Here is a 15,276-nt window from a genome sequence, read left to right as displayed (position 1 = left end):
TGCAAATAAACCAAAGAAATACCTTTTATAAAATGGAAGCACAGGAAAACCAAAATAGACGCCAAAATCTAAGGATAAGAGCCCTCCCAGAGCAAAACGGAGAGAGACTGGAGGAAAAAATAATGAAAATATTTAACCCCCTACTAGGACGAGAAGAGGACGAGGAGTTAAAGATTGATAGAGTACATAGAATTAGAAAGCCTCTAGGAATGAAGGAGGAAACCCCACGAGATGTCATTGTTAAATTCCATCGGTATACAGACAAGGAGAAAATATGGAGGAACCTCAGAGAGAGACACCCGCTGCAATACGAGCAAACAACTTTGCAAGTATTTGCGGACTTGTCAAGTGAAACATTATCCAGAAGAAGACAACTAAAACCATTACTAGAACATTTAAGACAAGCTAATATTAAATATAGTTGGGGGTTCCCTGCAGCTTTGATAGTATATAGGGACGGAAAGACGGTTAGATTGAAATTTCCGGAAGAAGTACAGGACTTCTGTACAGAGTTACAGATTCCAACCATTAGTATACCTAAGCGAATGGAAAGAGAAGAAAGACTAATTGAAGAGGGAATAGGGCAGAGAGCTTAATGTGGGGGGGGGGGGGTAGGGGGAGAGGGGGGAGGGGGGGCTGGTGTAATTTATTACAAAAGAAACGAGATGGGAGAGGTAAAGTAAATAAAAGTTAATGCGGGTATGGGTGGAAACGGGAAGAGCCTCCCTGGACTATCTGCTCCCTCCTCTCCCCCCCTATGACTACTGGGCCTTCATGGCCGGGGGGGAGTGGAGGGACACGGAATGCCGGGCTTGGAGCTTCACCCCAAGGGGTGAGGTACATATTCCAGGATGGGGATATATTCTGGATATAGGTACAATGACCAAAGAGGGGTCTGGGAAGGTTGGGAGGAGGTTGGGAGGGGAGGTGGGAGGGGCGGGGGGAGAAAGAAGACCCGACAGCAGAAAACCTCGTTAAGTGAGAAAAGAGAAAAAACCAGCCTGACTAAAATCTATGTCTATAGTTAATTGTTTGTCATATAACGTTAGGGGGCTAAATGAATCAGCAAAGCGGTTTAAAATTTTGAAAGAAATAGAACAATATGAAGCGGGCATAGTGTTTTTACAGGAAACCCATCTATCATACGAAAGCAAGATTAGAATATATTCCCCTAGGTTCCCGGTGTGGTTTTATGGAGATTCTTACTCAAGGAACTCAAAAGGGGTAGCTATCGGTATAGGACGGGAGGTATATTATAAAATAGAAGAAAGATTAGTCGACCCGGAGGGTAGATTCCTCTTTCTGAAGGGGAAACTATGGGGAGTAGACTACCCTCGCTAACATATACTGCCCAAATAGAAGTCCAATGGTTTTTCTGAAAGGAATATTGGAGAAATTATGGGATTTTAAAAGAGGTTAATTATAGCTGGAGATATGAACTTTTGTATGAATCCACAAATGGATAGTTCGTCCCGTGTGCAGGGGATTGGGAAATAGCAGAGGAGAATACTAAAACACAGGCTATATCAGTATCAGCTTATGGATGCGTGGAGAACTATGCACCCAAGGACACGAGACTACTCGTTCTATTCCCCTGTACACGGGACGTACACAAGGATCGACTACTGGTTAGTGGAACATAGGGTTCTGGACGAGGTGATATCCACAGATATAGGAATTAGAACATTGTCTGATCATTCTCCAATATGCCTGAAGATCAAAATCCCAGGATTTCAGAAATCTCCTTTTTCCTGGAAATTGAATAGGGAACTGCTGGACGAGAAGGGAGAGGAAATAATTAGAATAGAATTGGAGTTTTTTTTTACCATTAATTTAAATGAAGAGAATATGGAAAATATTATTTGGGAGACACATAAAGCTTATATAAGAGGGATATATATTTCATTAGGTACAAATAGGAAGAGAGAAGGTATTAAAAAGAGTAGGGAGTTGAGGGAGGAAATCCACGGATTAGAGCAAGAACATAAAAAGGCAAATGGCAGGGAAAGTGGACAGGTAGTGGACCTATTACATAAACTGGCTATGAAAAGAGAGGAACTCGGGGAATTAATGGAACAGGAAATAAGGACGACATATAATAGGATTACTAAAGAGAGATATTATAGCGGCATTAAAAATAGTAAGATCTTAGCAAAGATATTGAGGAAAAAAAGATCGAAGAATTATATAGAGAAAATACTAAATAAAGAGGGAGAGCCAGTCTATAAAACTAAGGAAATAGCAGAAGTTTTTAGAGAATATTATGAGCAGTTATATTCCGTGAGAAAAAAAGAGACAGGAAAACAAGAGATGAAGAGAAGGGGAAAAATTAAAGACTATATACTTCAAGCAAACATCCCTAAAATACCGGGGGAATTGGCGCAGGAACTGGAGAATCCAATCTCAGTCCAAGAAGTAATACAGGCAATAAAAGAGACCAAAGGAGGAAAGAGCCCAGGGCCTGATGGCTATATAATAGAATATCTAAAAAAGTTTGGAGACATACTAGCCCCAATTTTATGTGCATATTATAATGGACTAGGTACAAAATATGGACTGAGCGAGGAGGCCTCCACTGCGACAATCTCCACGATATTGAAAGAGGGAAAAGAGAATACAATATGATCAAACTATAGACCGATCTCACTACTCAATACGGACGTTAAATTGTTCGCAAAAATATTGGCCGCTAGAATAAAGAAGTTAATGCCTAGCTTAGTCCACGCAGATCAGGTGGGATTCATCGAGGGGCGAGAAGGAAAAGATAATGGAGTAAGGTCAATATTACTGCTTCAGAGGATGAAGGAGAGTAGAATCCCCAGTCTACTCCTATCAATAGATGCTGAGAAAGCTTTTGATCAAGTAGACTGGGGATTCATGATGGGCACCCTAAGGGGAATGGGGTTTGGACCCAAAATTTTGAAGTGGATAAAGGCACTATATAACAGCCCCAAGGCAGTGGTAAGAGTTAATGGGGTACTATCAACAGCCTTCAGAATGAACTATGGGACTAGACAGGGGTGTCCGCTGTCCCCCCTATTGTTCGTTCTGGCATTGGAGCCACTCCTGGAGACGATAAGGAGAAACCCAGATATAAAGGGGGTTGAGATAGAGGGGGGAATACATAAGACAGCCGCATTTGCGGATGATATTCTGTTCTATGTATCTAGCCCACGAATCTCCATGCCAAACTTGTTAAAGGCTTTACAGGAATACGGGGAATTATCTAACTTTAAAATTAACCCAAGCAAGTCAGAAATCTTAAACGTAAATATAAATCCGAGAGAAGAACTTGACATTAAGAGAGAATTCCCATTTCTATGGCAAAAAGAAATTAAATATTTAGGGATTAAACTGACTGCATCAATAGAAAAAATATACCAAATAAACTATATCCCCCTTCTAGAAGAATTGAGAGAAGAAATAAGGAGAATGAGAACAAAGCCCCTGTCATGGTTAGGAAGAATTAATGCCTTAAAAATGATTATTCAATCTAAAATCCTTTATAAATTTCAGCTATTACCAATATATATCCCCCCCCCCCTATATTTTAAAATGATAAATTCTTTAATTTCTAAATTTATCTGGAACAACAAGAAACCTAGAATCCCACTGAAGACTTTGCAAAAGGGAAAAGATGAGGGGGGTCTGAATGTCCCAGACTTTAGAAAATATTACGAAGCAGCAGTGTTAACACGGGTGGTGGAATGGGCAAAATTAGAAAGTAAAAAAAGATGGGGAAAAATAGAACACAGTTTATCAGGCACAAATCTAGGTAGAGAAATCTGGACTCCTTTAAAATATAGATCACTAGGGAAGACAACACCTTTGGTCACAAAAAATGTGTTTAGAGTATGGGAGGGAATACACAAACATAACAAGTGGAAATATAATTCCCCTTTAATTTATCTAAAAGATAATGATTTTTTTGCACCTGGTAAAAGTACAATAGGAGGGAAATGGATAAAACAAGATAATATGCAATTTACGACACATAATTAAAGAGGGGAAATTGAAAACACTAGCAATATTACAGAAAGAAAATGACTGGATGGAGTTGAATGAGTGGCGATACCTGCAGCTTAGACATTTCGTCTCAAGACTACCACAACCGCTTAGAGATGGAGAAAATTTGACTGCCTTGGAGCGGATATGTGAGGGGAAATCCCCAAGGGCAGGTATTGCCCAGTTTTATAAGGTCTTGAGACGGGAACATGAAGCGGAGGTACCAATCTTCATTAAAAAATGGGAAGAAGAGATAGGAGCACGGGGTGAAAACCAAAATATAGAAAAAATATTGAAGATGGTGCACAGATCCACAGAAAATAGTAAGACGATAGAAACAAATTCTAAAATTTTAGTAAGATGGTATAGGACCCCAGATATAATGGCAAAGTACCAGGAGGGACAATCTGGGAAATGTTGGAGGAATTGTGGACAAACGGGAAGTTTGGCCCATATATGGTGGGATTGTCCCAAGATTAAAGAATATTGGAGAGAAATAATAAGATATATAGAAGTAATAGCTAAAATACAGCTACCTGAGAACCCATGGGTATGCCTATTCCATGCAGTAGATACCCCAATTAAGGAGTATAGGAATTCCCGTACAAGCTCATTAATAAACGCGGCAAAAAGTCTGATTCCGAAAAAATGGAAAGAAATAGAAGCACCCAAAGTAAAGGAATGGTTAGGAAAAGTTGAGGAAATGTACAGCATTGAAGGGCTGGGAATGGAGGAAGAAAGAGAAAAAAAGAGATTCCATGTGAAATGGAAATACTGGAAAATCTTTAGACAATCTATGATCTTCAACGAGGTAATGGGTCGGTAGGGGTGGGAAGAGGGGTGGGAGGGAGATATTTTAGAAGAACTCGAGAAGTAAAGAAAGAAAACCCAGGATAATGTGAAAAATTGAAAGGCATGAATGTATATTGGTTCTATGGTTTTCTTTTAATACCTGATTATGTTTTGTACGCAACTTAAATGAAAAATTTAAATAAAGAATAAAAAAAAAAAAAAAGTCTAAGTCTAAGAACAAGTTCTTTAGCAGCAGCTGTTGAGACAATGAACATTTAGCCATGACCAAGTAAAGGGAGCGAGAGAGAGGTAGGAGAGAGGAAGATGGTGAGGGGGATTGTCAGGGCTGGGAACAGCCCTTCCTTCTCTGAGCTGACCAATCAGCTGTAGGCTAATTGCCAGCCCCCATCTCTCTCCACAGTTACTCAGCTTTTGATGATCCTGGTCATCAGTCCTGCCTACTTAAAGTGCACCTCCACCCTAAAGTGGAAGTTCCGCTCATCGGAACCCTCCCCCCCTCCGGTGTCACAATTGCCACTTTTCTGCATATCTGCACCCACTTCCGGGAATAGCTAGCCACAGATGCTCCGCCCCCCCGTTGTGTTCTGGGAAACACACAGTTCCCAGGACACAAAGGGGACCAGTAAAGACGTGCATCGCGACTCGTGCATGCGCAGTAGGGAACCGGGCAGTGAAGCCACAATGCTTCACTTCCTGATTCCCTGACAGAGGATGGCAGCGGGGGCAGTTGAGAGACGAGCGATTGCTCACCATCTGCTGCTGACATCGCTGGACCCTGGGACAGGTAAGTGTCCATTTATTAAAAGTCAGCAGCTGCAGTATTTGTAGCTGCTGACTTTTAATATTTTTTGTTTAAGGTACCCTCCTCTTTAAGCCATCCAGTCCAGAGGAGCTCTGCATTCGCCTTGGTCACATCACAAGAAACTATCTCCTACGTTCCTTTTTAAAGACTGATTTTGCTGACATCCCTTCTGGCTTCAGATCCTGCTTGCTGTTCCACTACATTGATCCCTGACTTCTGGCTTGGCTGACTATCTGTTCCTGTTACTGAACTTTGGCTATGTTTTGACTATGTTTGTTCTAATTACTGTTATTATTAAACAAATGTACTTCTGTCTCGGTCTGATTTCATGGTTTCTGACAGAGATGGAGAATCAAAGAAGGTGGAGAGAGAGAGGGGTTGGAAAAGGAGGGTAAATGGGTAAATGGGGGGGGGGGGGGCGATGAGAGGAAGAGTATTCAGGGAGTACAGAATCTGTTTACAGCTCACCAATTATGGGTTCTCCCAGGGCAATGGATCAGTCACCAAGGTCTGGCAGCATACAGGCAGGCAGCATCTAAGCTGACTGTCAGGTCACCTTGAGGGATCAGGAGTGCACCGCAAGGTTGTGGACCCTACGGCTGACTGCTGCGGACGGGGGTCAAGGTGATAAGGAAGGCAGGGCCGCCAGAACACCAAGACGGATCCCACCGGGGTTAGAACGTAAGATTCCCTGGGGCGCGGATTCTAAGAGCCAGCAGGTGTTCACCAGAGCCTCTTGGCTGCAACTGTCTCCAGGTCGCGACCCCCGGGGTCCCCCAGCTCACACCCACAGTAGGCAACAGGAGGATAGGGATAGTGAGGGATAAAGCCAAAGTCGGGGCCACAAGCAGACAGGAATAGTCAGGGACACGCGAAAAGGTCAGGATCACAGGCAAACAGGGATAGTCAAGGATACGCCAAAGTCGGTAACGGAACAACAGAAGAGCACATGGCAGGTAACAGAAAGCTAAACACACAAAGGTTGATCAGCAGGGTTGGCCTGCAGTGCACAGGTTAATATAGAGTTCTCTGATAGGAGCTAGGGTGGAGCCATGCCAGAGGATGGATTACAAAAACAGTCAGGTGAGGGTCGGCTGGTCTCTAGAGATGAACACATGGAGACAGGTAAGCTGATGAACTCTATTGCATAACCATGACACTGACTTGATAAGAGTCAGATTTGGTGAATAGGCACAAAAAAATTAATGCACATCACTCTATCAATCAAAATGGTGGTGTATATCTTCTTAATTTAAAGGTGAGTTTTTTTATGTTATGCAGTTGAACTTTATAAAGGTATAATCAGGATTACTATTGACTGTTTTATTTATGTCATTATGGGGAACTTTACAGACTTAATACATTCTCTATCTGAATCAACTTTGTTAGCAACCTATGAGGTTTAAAAACTTACTATTCTCAAAAAATGTTAAGAAGGATAGATTACAGTGCTGGATATCAAAAGGGTACATAAAAATATTAAGATTGCAGGTGCTCACAATCCGTAATGGTTTGCTATCTTTGATGGTTCCATTAAAATGAATATTGTGGTACAGAATAACAGGATTCTTGTTATCTGCCTCAGTCCTGCATAATAAAACACATGTAATCAAACAAAAGTTAGTTCTAAGTCAAGTTTCAATTTATCTCATCAATAAACTTCATTCTGTCCCTGAGCAATAGCCTTATCTTAATAATCTAGACTGTATCATGATTTAAAATATAACAATGTACAAAATAGCAGCAGAGGGTTGTACCATGTTAGCCATCAAAGAAAATTGCCTGAAAAAGAGAGCATCAGGCTTTAAAAGCTGACATATATGAGCTTATTTTACTTAACTAACATAAATTAAATAAACAAATAACTAGACATGTGCACACCGAAATATTTTGTTTTGGAATTTCGTTTTCGTCCGAAAAATAAATTTATTTAGTTACTCACGAAATTCGTTTTTTGGTTATTTAGTTTTGTTAAAAAATGCATTAGTCCGAAAATCCGAAATAATTAACCACTTGCCGACCGCCGCACGACGATGTACGTCCTATTTTTGAAGAGGGATATCTCGGTAACGGCAGCAGCTGCTGCCACAACCGACATATCCATCTCTTCAGGCGGCGGTCGGCTGTACGATAACGGTGGTCTCCGCGGCGGATTCGCCGCGAGATCACCGCTATCGGCGGCGGGAGAGGTGCCACCCCCCCTCCCGCCGCCCTCCCGCACCTTCTGCCGCTTACCAGAGCCGTCAGTAGCGGCGGAGGCGATCGGTTCCTTTCATCTGCTGGGCATAGAGACAAGTGAGGCTAAGATGGTCCCCCACTCGTCTCTATACCATAGGAGGGCGGAAGCGACGTCAAAACGTCACTTCCGCCCATACCTCTTAAAGGTATATTTTTTTTAAATGTCAGATTTTCTTCTTCCTTTTTTTTTTTTTTTTTTTTTTTTTTTTTTTTTTTTGCATTTTAGCCCAAATATGAGATCTGAGGACTTTTTGACCCCAGATCTCATATTTAAGAGGACCTGTCATGCTTTTTTCTATTACAAGGGATGTTTTTCATTCCTTGTAATAGGAATAAAAGTGATCCATTTTTTATTTTTTTATTTTTTTTTAAACAGTGTAAAAATAAATAAAATCAATTAAAATAAATAAGAATTTTTTTTTTTTTTTAAAAACACCCCGTCCCGAATAGCTTGCGCACAGAAGCGAGCGTATATGTGAGTAGCGCCTGCATATGAAAACGGTGGTCAAACCACACATGTGAGGTATTGCCACGATCGGTAGAGCGAGAGCAATAATTCTAGTCCTAGACCTCCTCTGTAACGCAAAAAATGCAACCTGTAGAATTTTTTAAATGTCGCTTATGGAGATTTTTGAGGCTAAAAGTTTGACGCCATTCCACGAGCGGGCGCATATTTTAAGCGTGACATGTTGGGTATCAATTTACTCGGCGTACCATTATCTTTCACAATATAAAAAAAATTGGGCTAATTTTACTGTTGTCTTATATTTTTATTCAAAAAAGTGAATTTTTTTCCAAAAAAAGTGCGCTTGTAAGATCACTGCGGTCTGTGAAAAAAAGTATTTCAATGACCGCTATTTTATTCTCTAGGGTGTTAGAAAAAAAACAATATAAAATGTTTGGGGTTCTAAGTAATTTTCTAGCAAAAAAAAACTGTTTTAAACATGTAAACACCAAGTCTGAAAAAGAGGCCTGGTCCTTAAGTGGTTAAGGTCGAATCTGTCATTGAAGGCTTATGGTGTCTGTCGAATGTTCTAAGAAGATTCGACGGAGCAGCTAAACTGTACGACGCCACGAATCGTACATTTCCGGTCGAATGTTCTGCCTACAAGCTATAGTAGAATTCTAATGTTGTATGACACTAGTAATAATTATATTTATTAATTATTATTACTAGTCAACTAACATTAGAATTCTTCTATAGCCTATGGGCGGAGCATTTGACCATAAATGTCCACTCGCGGCGACTGCTTCGTCAAATCTTAATGTCGAATCTTTTCTCTCTATGTCGAATAATCTTGGACTAAGAGTTAGGTTAGGCACATTCAACCTTTTTTGCTATTGTCTCTATAATGTCAAATCTTTTCTCTCTATGTCGAATCTTTTCTTTCTATGTAGAATAATCTCGGACTAATAGAGCTAAGCTTAGGCACATTCAACCACAGGTTTGATGGACACAGATTGCTATTGTCAGTGTCATCCTATCTATATCAAACTGTTGTTGCAACAAAAATGAAAATAAAGCATTTGTTTAAGTTAGATCTTTCGGTTTTCGGATTCTGTACGTTCGTTATCGTTTTTTTCACAACTATAACGAAAATACCCAAAATTCGGACAAAAATGCATTCGGACGAAAACTAATGCACATGTCTACAAATAAAATGTAATATAGTTTTAGTTTATTCTACTCACTAACATATATATACTGTACATTAGAGTAAATATGAAATTTTTTGTATTGTTTGAAAGTAATACACTGTAATATGGATCTTCTCTTTCGACATTATGTACATTTTAGACTTACATTTCATAAATATAGATGTCTGGTTGCCACATGTCAAATGACCCAAAAAAGCTTTTAATCCCACAATAATTTTCTGGAATCCAGGATATAAATTCATTTGTCCATTCCTGCATTATGAAATATAAGAGCTGATATCATTCTGGTGAAATAAGATACATTTGTAATTTTAAGCAGTTTTTAATCATTAAACTTCTATAATGCTTTGAACCCAGGGCTTATCACCTAAGGTGAATTTCAACCGTGGTCAGTTTATTATTATTGTTCTGTGCAGGTTTGGATATTCCCACAAATGCATTTTCCCCACAAATGCATTTTCATGTGCTTTAGATCTCATTGGTCCTCTTTATTTCCAGTCTGACACCTGTCAGTATGGATTTACACTTGGCCTGTGTGTGCTATATACAAAACAAAACGTGTATTGCATAATCAGGATTTCCATAAGGAACCGCTCACTGGTAGCCAAGGTTTGTTTTTGTCTTTAATCCAGCAATCTAGCATGGGCCTTCTGTACAATCTGCTGTATGTAGAACTTCTCCTTCCCGACTTAACCGATTCAGCCCCGGAAGATTTTACCCCCTTCCTGACCAGAGCACTATTTGCGATTCGGCACTGCATCGCTTTAACTGACAATTGCGCAGTTATGCGACGTTGCACACAAACAAAATTCATGTCCTTTTTTTCCCATAAATAGAGCTTCCTTTTGGTGGTATTTGATCGCCTCTGCGTTTTTAATTTTTTGCGCTATAAACAAAAAACGGCAGACAATTTTGAAAAAAAAACACATTATTTTTTAAATTTTGCTATAATAAATATCTCCCAAAAATATATAAAAAAAAACTATTTTTTTCCTCAGTTTATGTATTAGTATACTTCTACATATTTTTGGTAAAAAAATAAATAAATCGCAATAAGCGTATATTGATTGGTCTCAGGAATAGACATACTGTGGGAACTGGCTTCCATTACAAGAGGGAGAAGACTGATGTAATTAATATATTCTTCTCTTTAGTTTATGCAGACGAAAAAGACTGATTTAATAAACAAACAGTAATGCTAATAACAATGTACTAAATGTACCTTGGAGGAGGACAGAAATCGGGGTTAAAAAAAAACTAGACTAGAAAACTAGACTAGAAAAACTGAATGCAAATACATTTTCAGGATTAGATAGCTTTTACCCTGAAAGTAGGCCTGTCCCAGGCGGCATTTTAAGAGGGGCAGCAGCCGGCAGTTACAAGTTGTACCCATACAGTCACCTGTCCCAGGTCTGGGTGGGGTGCTACATTATGTGGCCACGGCCCCCTTTCTTAAGCAGCCAATCATTGGCTGGTGTTTGATAGCTGCTGGGTCCCGTCCACCTGGGTCCCACCCATCCCTGACATCAGCGCTGAATTTTGACAGCTCGTCTCTCTCTGCATGCATTTACATTACATGTCAGTTTAACACAGTTTCACTAAGCCAATATTGGCTCAGTGTGAAACTCCCTCTCCTCCATCAGTGTCACCTGTCACTGCCAATCAGTGCCACCTGCCAGTGCCAATCAGTGTCTCCTGTCAGCGCCAATCAGTGCCACCTCTCAGCACCAGTATCACCTGCCAGTACCAATCAGTGTCTCCTCTCAGCACCAATCAGTGCCACCTCTCAAGGCCAATCAGTGCCACCTGCCTGTGCCAATCAGTGCCACCTGTCAGTGCCAGTCTTTCCAATCCACCTCCCCTATCCATGGCCGACCTGTCCATGCATCCGGCCCCTTTCATATGCATGGACTCCAATGAAGGGGGCGGTTGAAGCACCCGATTAGAGACAGAGGCCCTAATAGGCTACAAATGGTGGGCTTGGGGCGCAGAGCATTGCGCTACGAGCCCACCCAGGCGTGTTACAATAGCAAATTAATATTTACTATTGAGACACTGATCCTCCTCCCAGGCTAATCAGTAAGCAAATTTTACTAGTAGGATCACCAGGTGAAAGTAAGGGCCGGTTCACACTGGGGGCGATGCGAGGCGACACGACTTGCCTCGCCGCGATCTGACAAGTCGCCCCCATTCTGTACAATGGAACCGTTCTGAGAGGAGCGACTCGAGTCGCTCCGACTCAGAAAAAAGGTTCCTGTACTACTTTTGGGCGACCTCGGGGCGACTTGCATTGACTTCTATACAGAAGTCATTTGCAAGTCGCCGCTCAGGTCGCGGCAGGTCGCGGCGAGGCAAGTCGGTGTCGCCTCGCATCGCCCCCTGTGTGAACCGGCCCTAAAGGAAAACAAGTCTGAAAACAAAAAAAGCTACCTCATTCATAGACTACTAAGCTGCACTATATTGAACTCTTAAGTTTAGATCTTTAGACTTTAAAACAGAACTAATACTCTCGTATAATCCCCAGCTGCCTCAGTTTTTCTCCTATCCTAACCCAATTATTTAAACGAGATATGGGATAAAGATAGTGGGCTCAGTAGTCAGAAATGGGGTGCTGTTAATATTTGAGGTGCTTAAATGCAAATGCCAGCTCCCTGACTCGCCTTTTCTGCCCAATTTGGGTCTTCCAACCTAGATGGTCTTCCAACCTAAACTTAATTTTGAATTTAAATTTCTTAAAATTGAACTTAAAATTGAACTTAATTTTCTCGGCTCACCGTAGTGTTGTACGTCACCATGTTCTTGGTGGTCGAAAGTTCAGAGAACTCTTGTGCGACTGTGTGTATGCAAGCCAAGCTTGAGCGGAATTCCGTCAGAAAAAACATCAGAGTTTTTTCCGACGGAAAATCTCGTGTGTACGGGGCATAATAGTGAATAAGGCACCTCAGGGACCATCTAGTATCAGCTTACAGCTCCAATGAGGATCAAGTAGATAGAAGCAAGGGGAAAAAAAAGAAAAGAAAAAAGGAGGGAAGAAGAAGAGAGTAGAGAAAGAGGAGAGGAGTAGGAAGCCTCTGGGAAGGGAGGGAACCATAGCCTGCCACAGTAAAATTCCAGGGGGGCGATTGACCCTTAACTGGAAAGGTGTTTCCAGGGGGGTGATTTCTCAACAAAATAAAGCATGTAGTCATGAACGCAGTGGGGAACTTGCTTTAAATATTAAAAAAGAACTACATAGCATTTTCAGTTTATAGTGCTTAGTTATAGTTTGGTTCCACTTTAAATACATTCTGTTAAATTCATATAGGCCCAAAGGTGTTTTGAAAGTTACCTTGAGGAGCTTGTCACTTTTTACAAATGACAAGATCATTTTCTTATGTAATGTTAAGTATCACAAAACATATTTGTAGCATACAGTATTTAGGCAGAGAAAATAAACTTATCAATGGTTCTCTTACCATTGTAAACCATAAAAATGTTGTCAGGGTCTGTGTGCTTGTATCCTAAAAAAATATAGAAAAATTGTTCAGTTTGGAACACCATATATAAACATTTGCTATTTGTACATATGACTTCTCTCAGTTGCCCACATATAGGTGCCATTGATTGCTGCCCCTGTGGCATAGAGCAGGAAAAGTGTATTTCAACTGATACTTTCAAACAGGTGACAAAGCACAGGTATCATGCTGCACTGCACTACATGAAGATATCCACATCTGCACTAAACAATCCTGATGTTATGCTAAAAGAAATGAAACAGAATGACCCTGTAAAAGAAGAGATTTACTACCCATATTTTTGGCAACTCAAAACTTGAAAAGCTACTTGAAGAGCCACTGGTACTGGTTCTGGTTGTGTTGGAGATCTCCTCCTGCCGGGCACTGTGGTTCCCCCACCAGGTGTTACAATAATACAGGAAACAGTAGTAATGTAACAGCTGGAGGGAGGAACCACAGAACCAACAGTGGCCAGGAACCTAAAACACCAAGAAGTGTTGAATGTGAGCAACATCTATAGCTCTTCAAGAAAGTGAAGATTTGATTCACCCCCTGCCAGGAAGCAAACTAATCTCTTCTTTTACAGTTTAATGGTTTTTTTTTTTTACCATAGTGACAAGGTCACTTTAACAGCTTCAGCCCCGGAAGATTTGGCTGCTGAATGACCAGGCTATTTTTTGCGATTTGGCATTGCATCTCTATAACTGACGAGTGTGCGGTCGTGCGGTGCTGCACCCAATCAAAATTGATGTCCTTTTTTCCCCACAAATAGAACTTTCTTTTGGTGGTATTTTTTGCGCTATAAACAAAACAAAAAAAGAGCGTCAATTTTGAAAAAACGCAATATTTTGTACTTTTTAATATAATAAATACCCCCATTTTTTTTTTTTTTTTTTAAAGAGTGATTTTTTTCTCAGTTTGGGCCGATATGTATTCTTCTACATATTTTTGGTAAGAAAAAAATCGAAATGAGCGTATATTGATTGGTTTGCGCAAAAGTTATAGCGTCTACAAAATAGGGGATAACATTTTTATTATAATTTTTTTGTTTACTAGTAATGGCGGCCAGCTTGACACATATAGAGTTTGGACTGTGTACTCTAAAAAAACCAGGCTGCAAATTTGAGCTATGTAGAAAGCACTCTAAATGTTCCACAGGATCTCACCAGCTTTACAACGGTGTACAGAATTATGTTAACTTTCACAGTCGTCGTGTTTTTCCAGTTTTTTACTGGACGCACAGCCAGATTAGCAGAAGACATGTTCAAAGCATCTGATAGTTCCAGGTAATTGCAGGCAGAACATGGGCAAAAACCTAAGAAAAAACAAAAGGAAATGTAACAAATTTTAATTTGTGATGTATGCTTACTGCGCTTCTGTTTGAACACATTTAAAGGGCCCTATCTTAGCCCTACTCTGTCTGATCTCTCATTAGGATATACAGGTTGAATGGGCCAGCCTGGGGTTCTCCTTTAGTGTGAGACTACCTACCTTAGATAGCTAACCCTTTACTGTCCTTGCAAGTCATGCTCCAGGTGGTACTTCATTGAACATATATGTATATTATGCTCTTGTGCTGTTGAACTGTTCCTAAGCTGTCTTGTCGGGAAATTGTTCTCCTGAGTCTGGTCTGTTATCCAGAGCTTGGTTGACCAATTACCCTCCTTTGTATGTAAATACCACATTGCTTACTCCAGTAAAAACTGAGATAATATAAACATATTTGATTTGTGTGACATTTAAAAAGGTGCTGTAAAAGATGTCTGAACCCAGAGGGTCAGGTGGGTTGGAATGTTCACAGGGTCATGGCAGATGAACAGGTAAATCAAAACGGTCCTCAAGGGGGCCGTGCCACAATAACACCATTCACTATCCATGCTCACCTTGATAAATTGACCTCTTCAGCAATATAGGTCCTAATGCCCTTTCCCCTTTAAGTGGTCTTAATTGGCAGCTCCAGGTATCCAGGTACCTCCCCTGGAATCCGACCAAGTGAGGCAGCATAGCTCCACAGCCCCTTACAGAATGCCACTTTTCCAGCATTTACCAGGGCTTACACGGCCATTTTCGGGCACACCGAGAGATGTCTCACTGCCGCCGGGCATAATCGCAGCCGTAGAACACAGCAAAGGCCATCCAGGGCTCCATAGATTCCTATTTTACTGACGGAGGACAGACGCGTGGTGGAGCTTCTAAGATGATGCCCGGCCGTGGTAGAGGTAAAGACACTCCTCCCGCGGCCCACTGCTCTCTGCAGCCGGCAGT

At 40.9% G+C, this 15,276-nt stretch overlaps 1 protein-coding gene across 1 annotated transcript in view; it reads right to left on the bottom strand.

Moving 5' to 3' along the window:
* LOC143930910 (5-hydroxytryptamine receptor 3A-like) overlaps positions 1-15,276 on the bottom strand; it is a 79,947-nt gene that overhangs the window by 41,709 nt on the left and 22,962 nt on the right. The window contains exons 2-5 of the mRNA XM_077455598.1: positions 14,178-14,326; positions 12,973-13,017; positions 9,663-9,769; positions 7,035-7,207 (exon numbers count right to left, since the gene is read on the bottom strand). Coding sequence (XP_077311724.1) covers positions 7,035-7,207; positions 9,663-9,769; positions 12,973-13,017; positions 14,178-14,326 — 474 coding nt within the window. The remainder of the gene's footprint in view (positions 1-7,034; positions 7,208-9,662; positions 9,770-12,972; positions 13,018-14,177; positions 14,327-15,276) is intronic.

The sequence above is a fragment of the Lithobates pipiens genome, unplaced genomic scaffold (genome assembly GCF_037356315.1).
Source record: "Lithobates pipiens isolate NorthernLeopardFrog02 unplaced genomic scaffold, aLitPip1_a1.2 Scaffold_10, whole genome shotgun sequence".
Lineage (NCBI taxonomy): Eukaryota > Metazoa > Chordata > Amphibia > Anura > Ranidae > Lithobates > Lithobates pipiens.
Note: the sequence above shows the minus strand (reverse complement) of the source record. Positions and strands in the feature narration are given on the sequence as shown.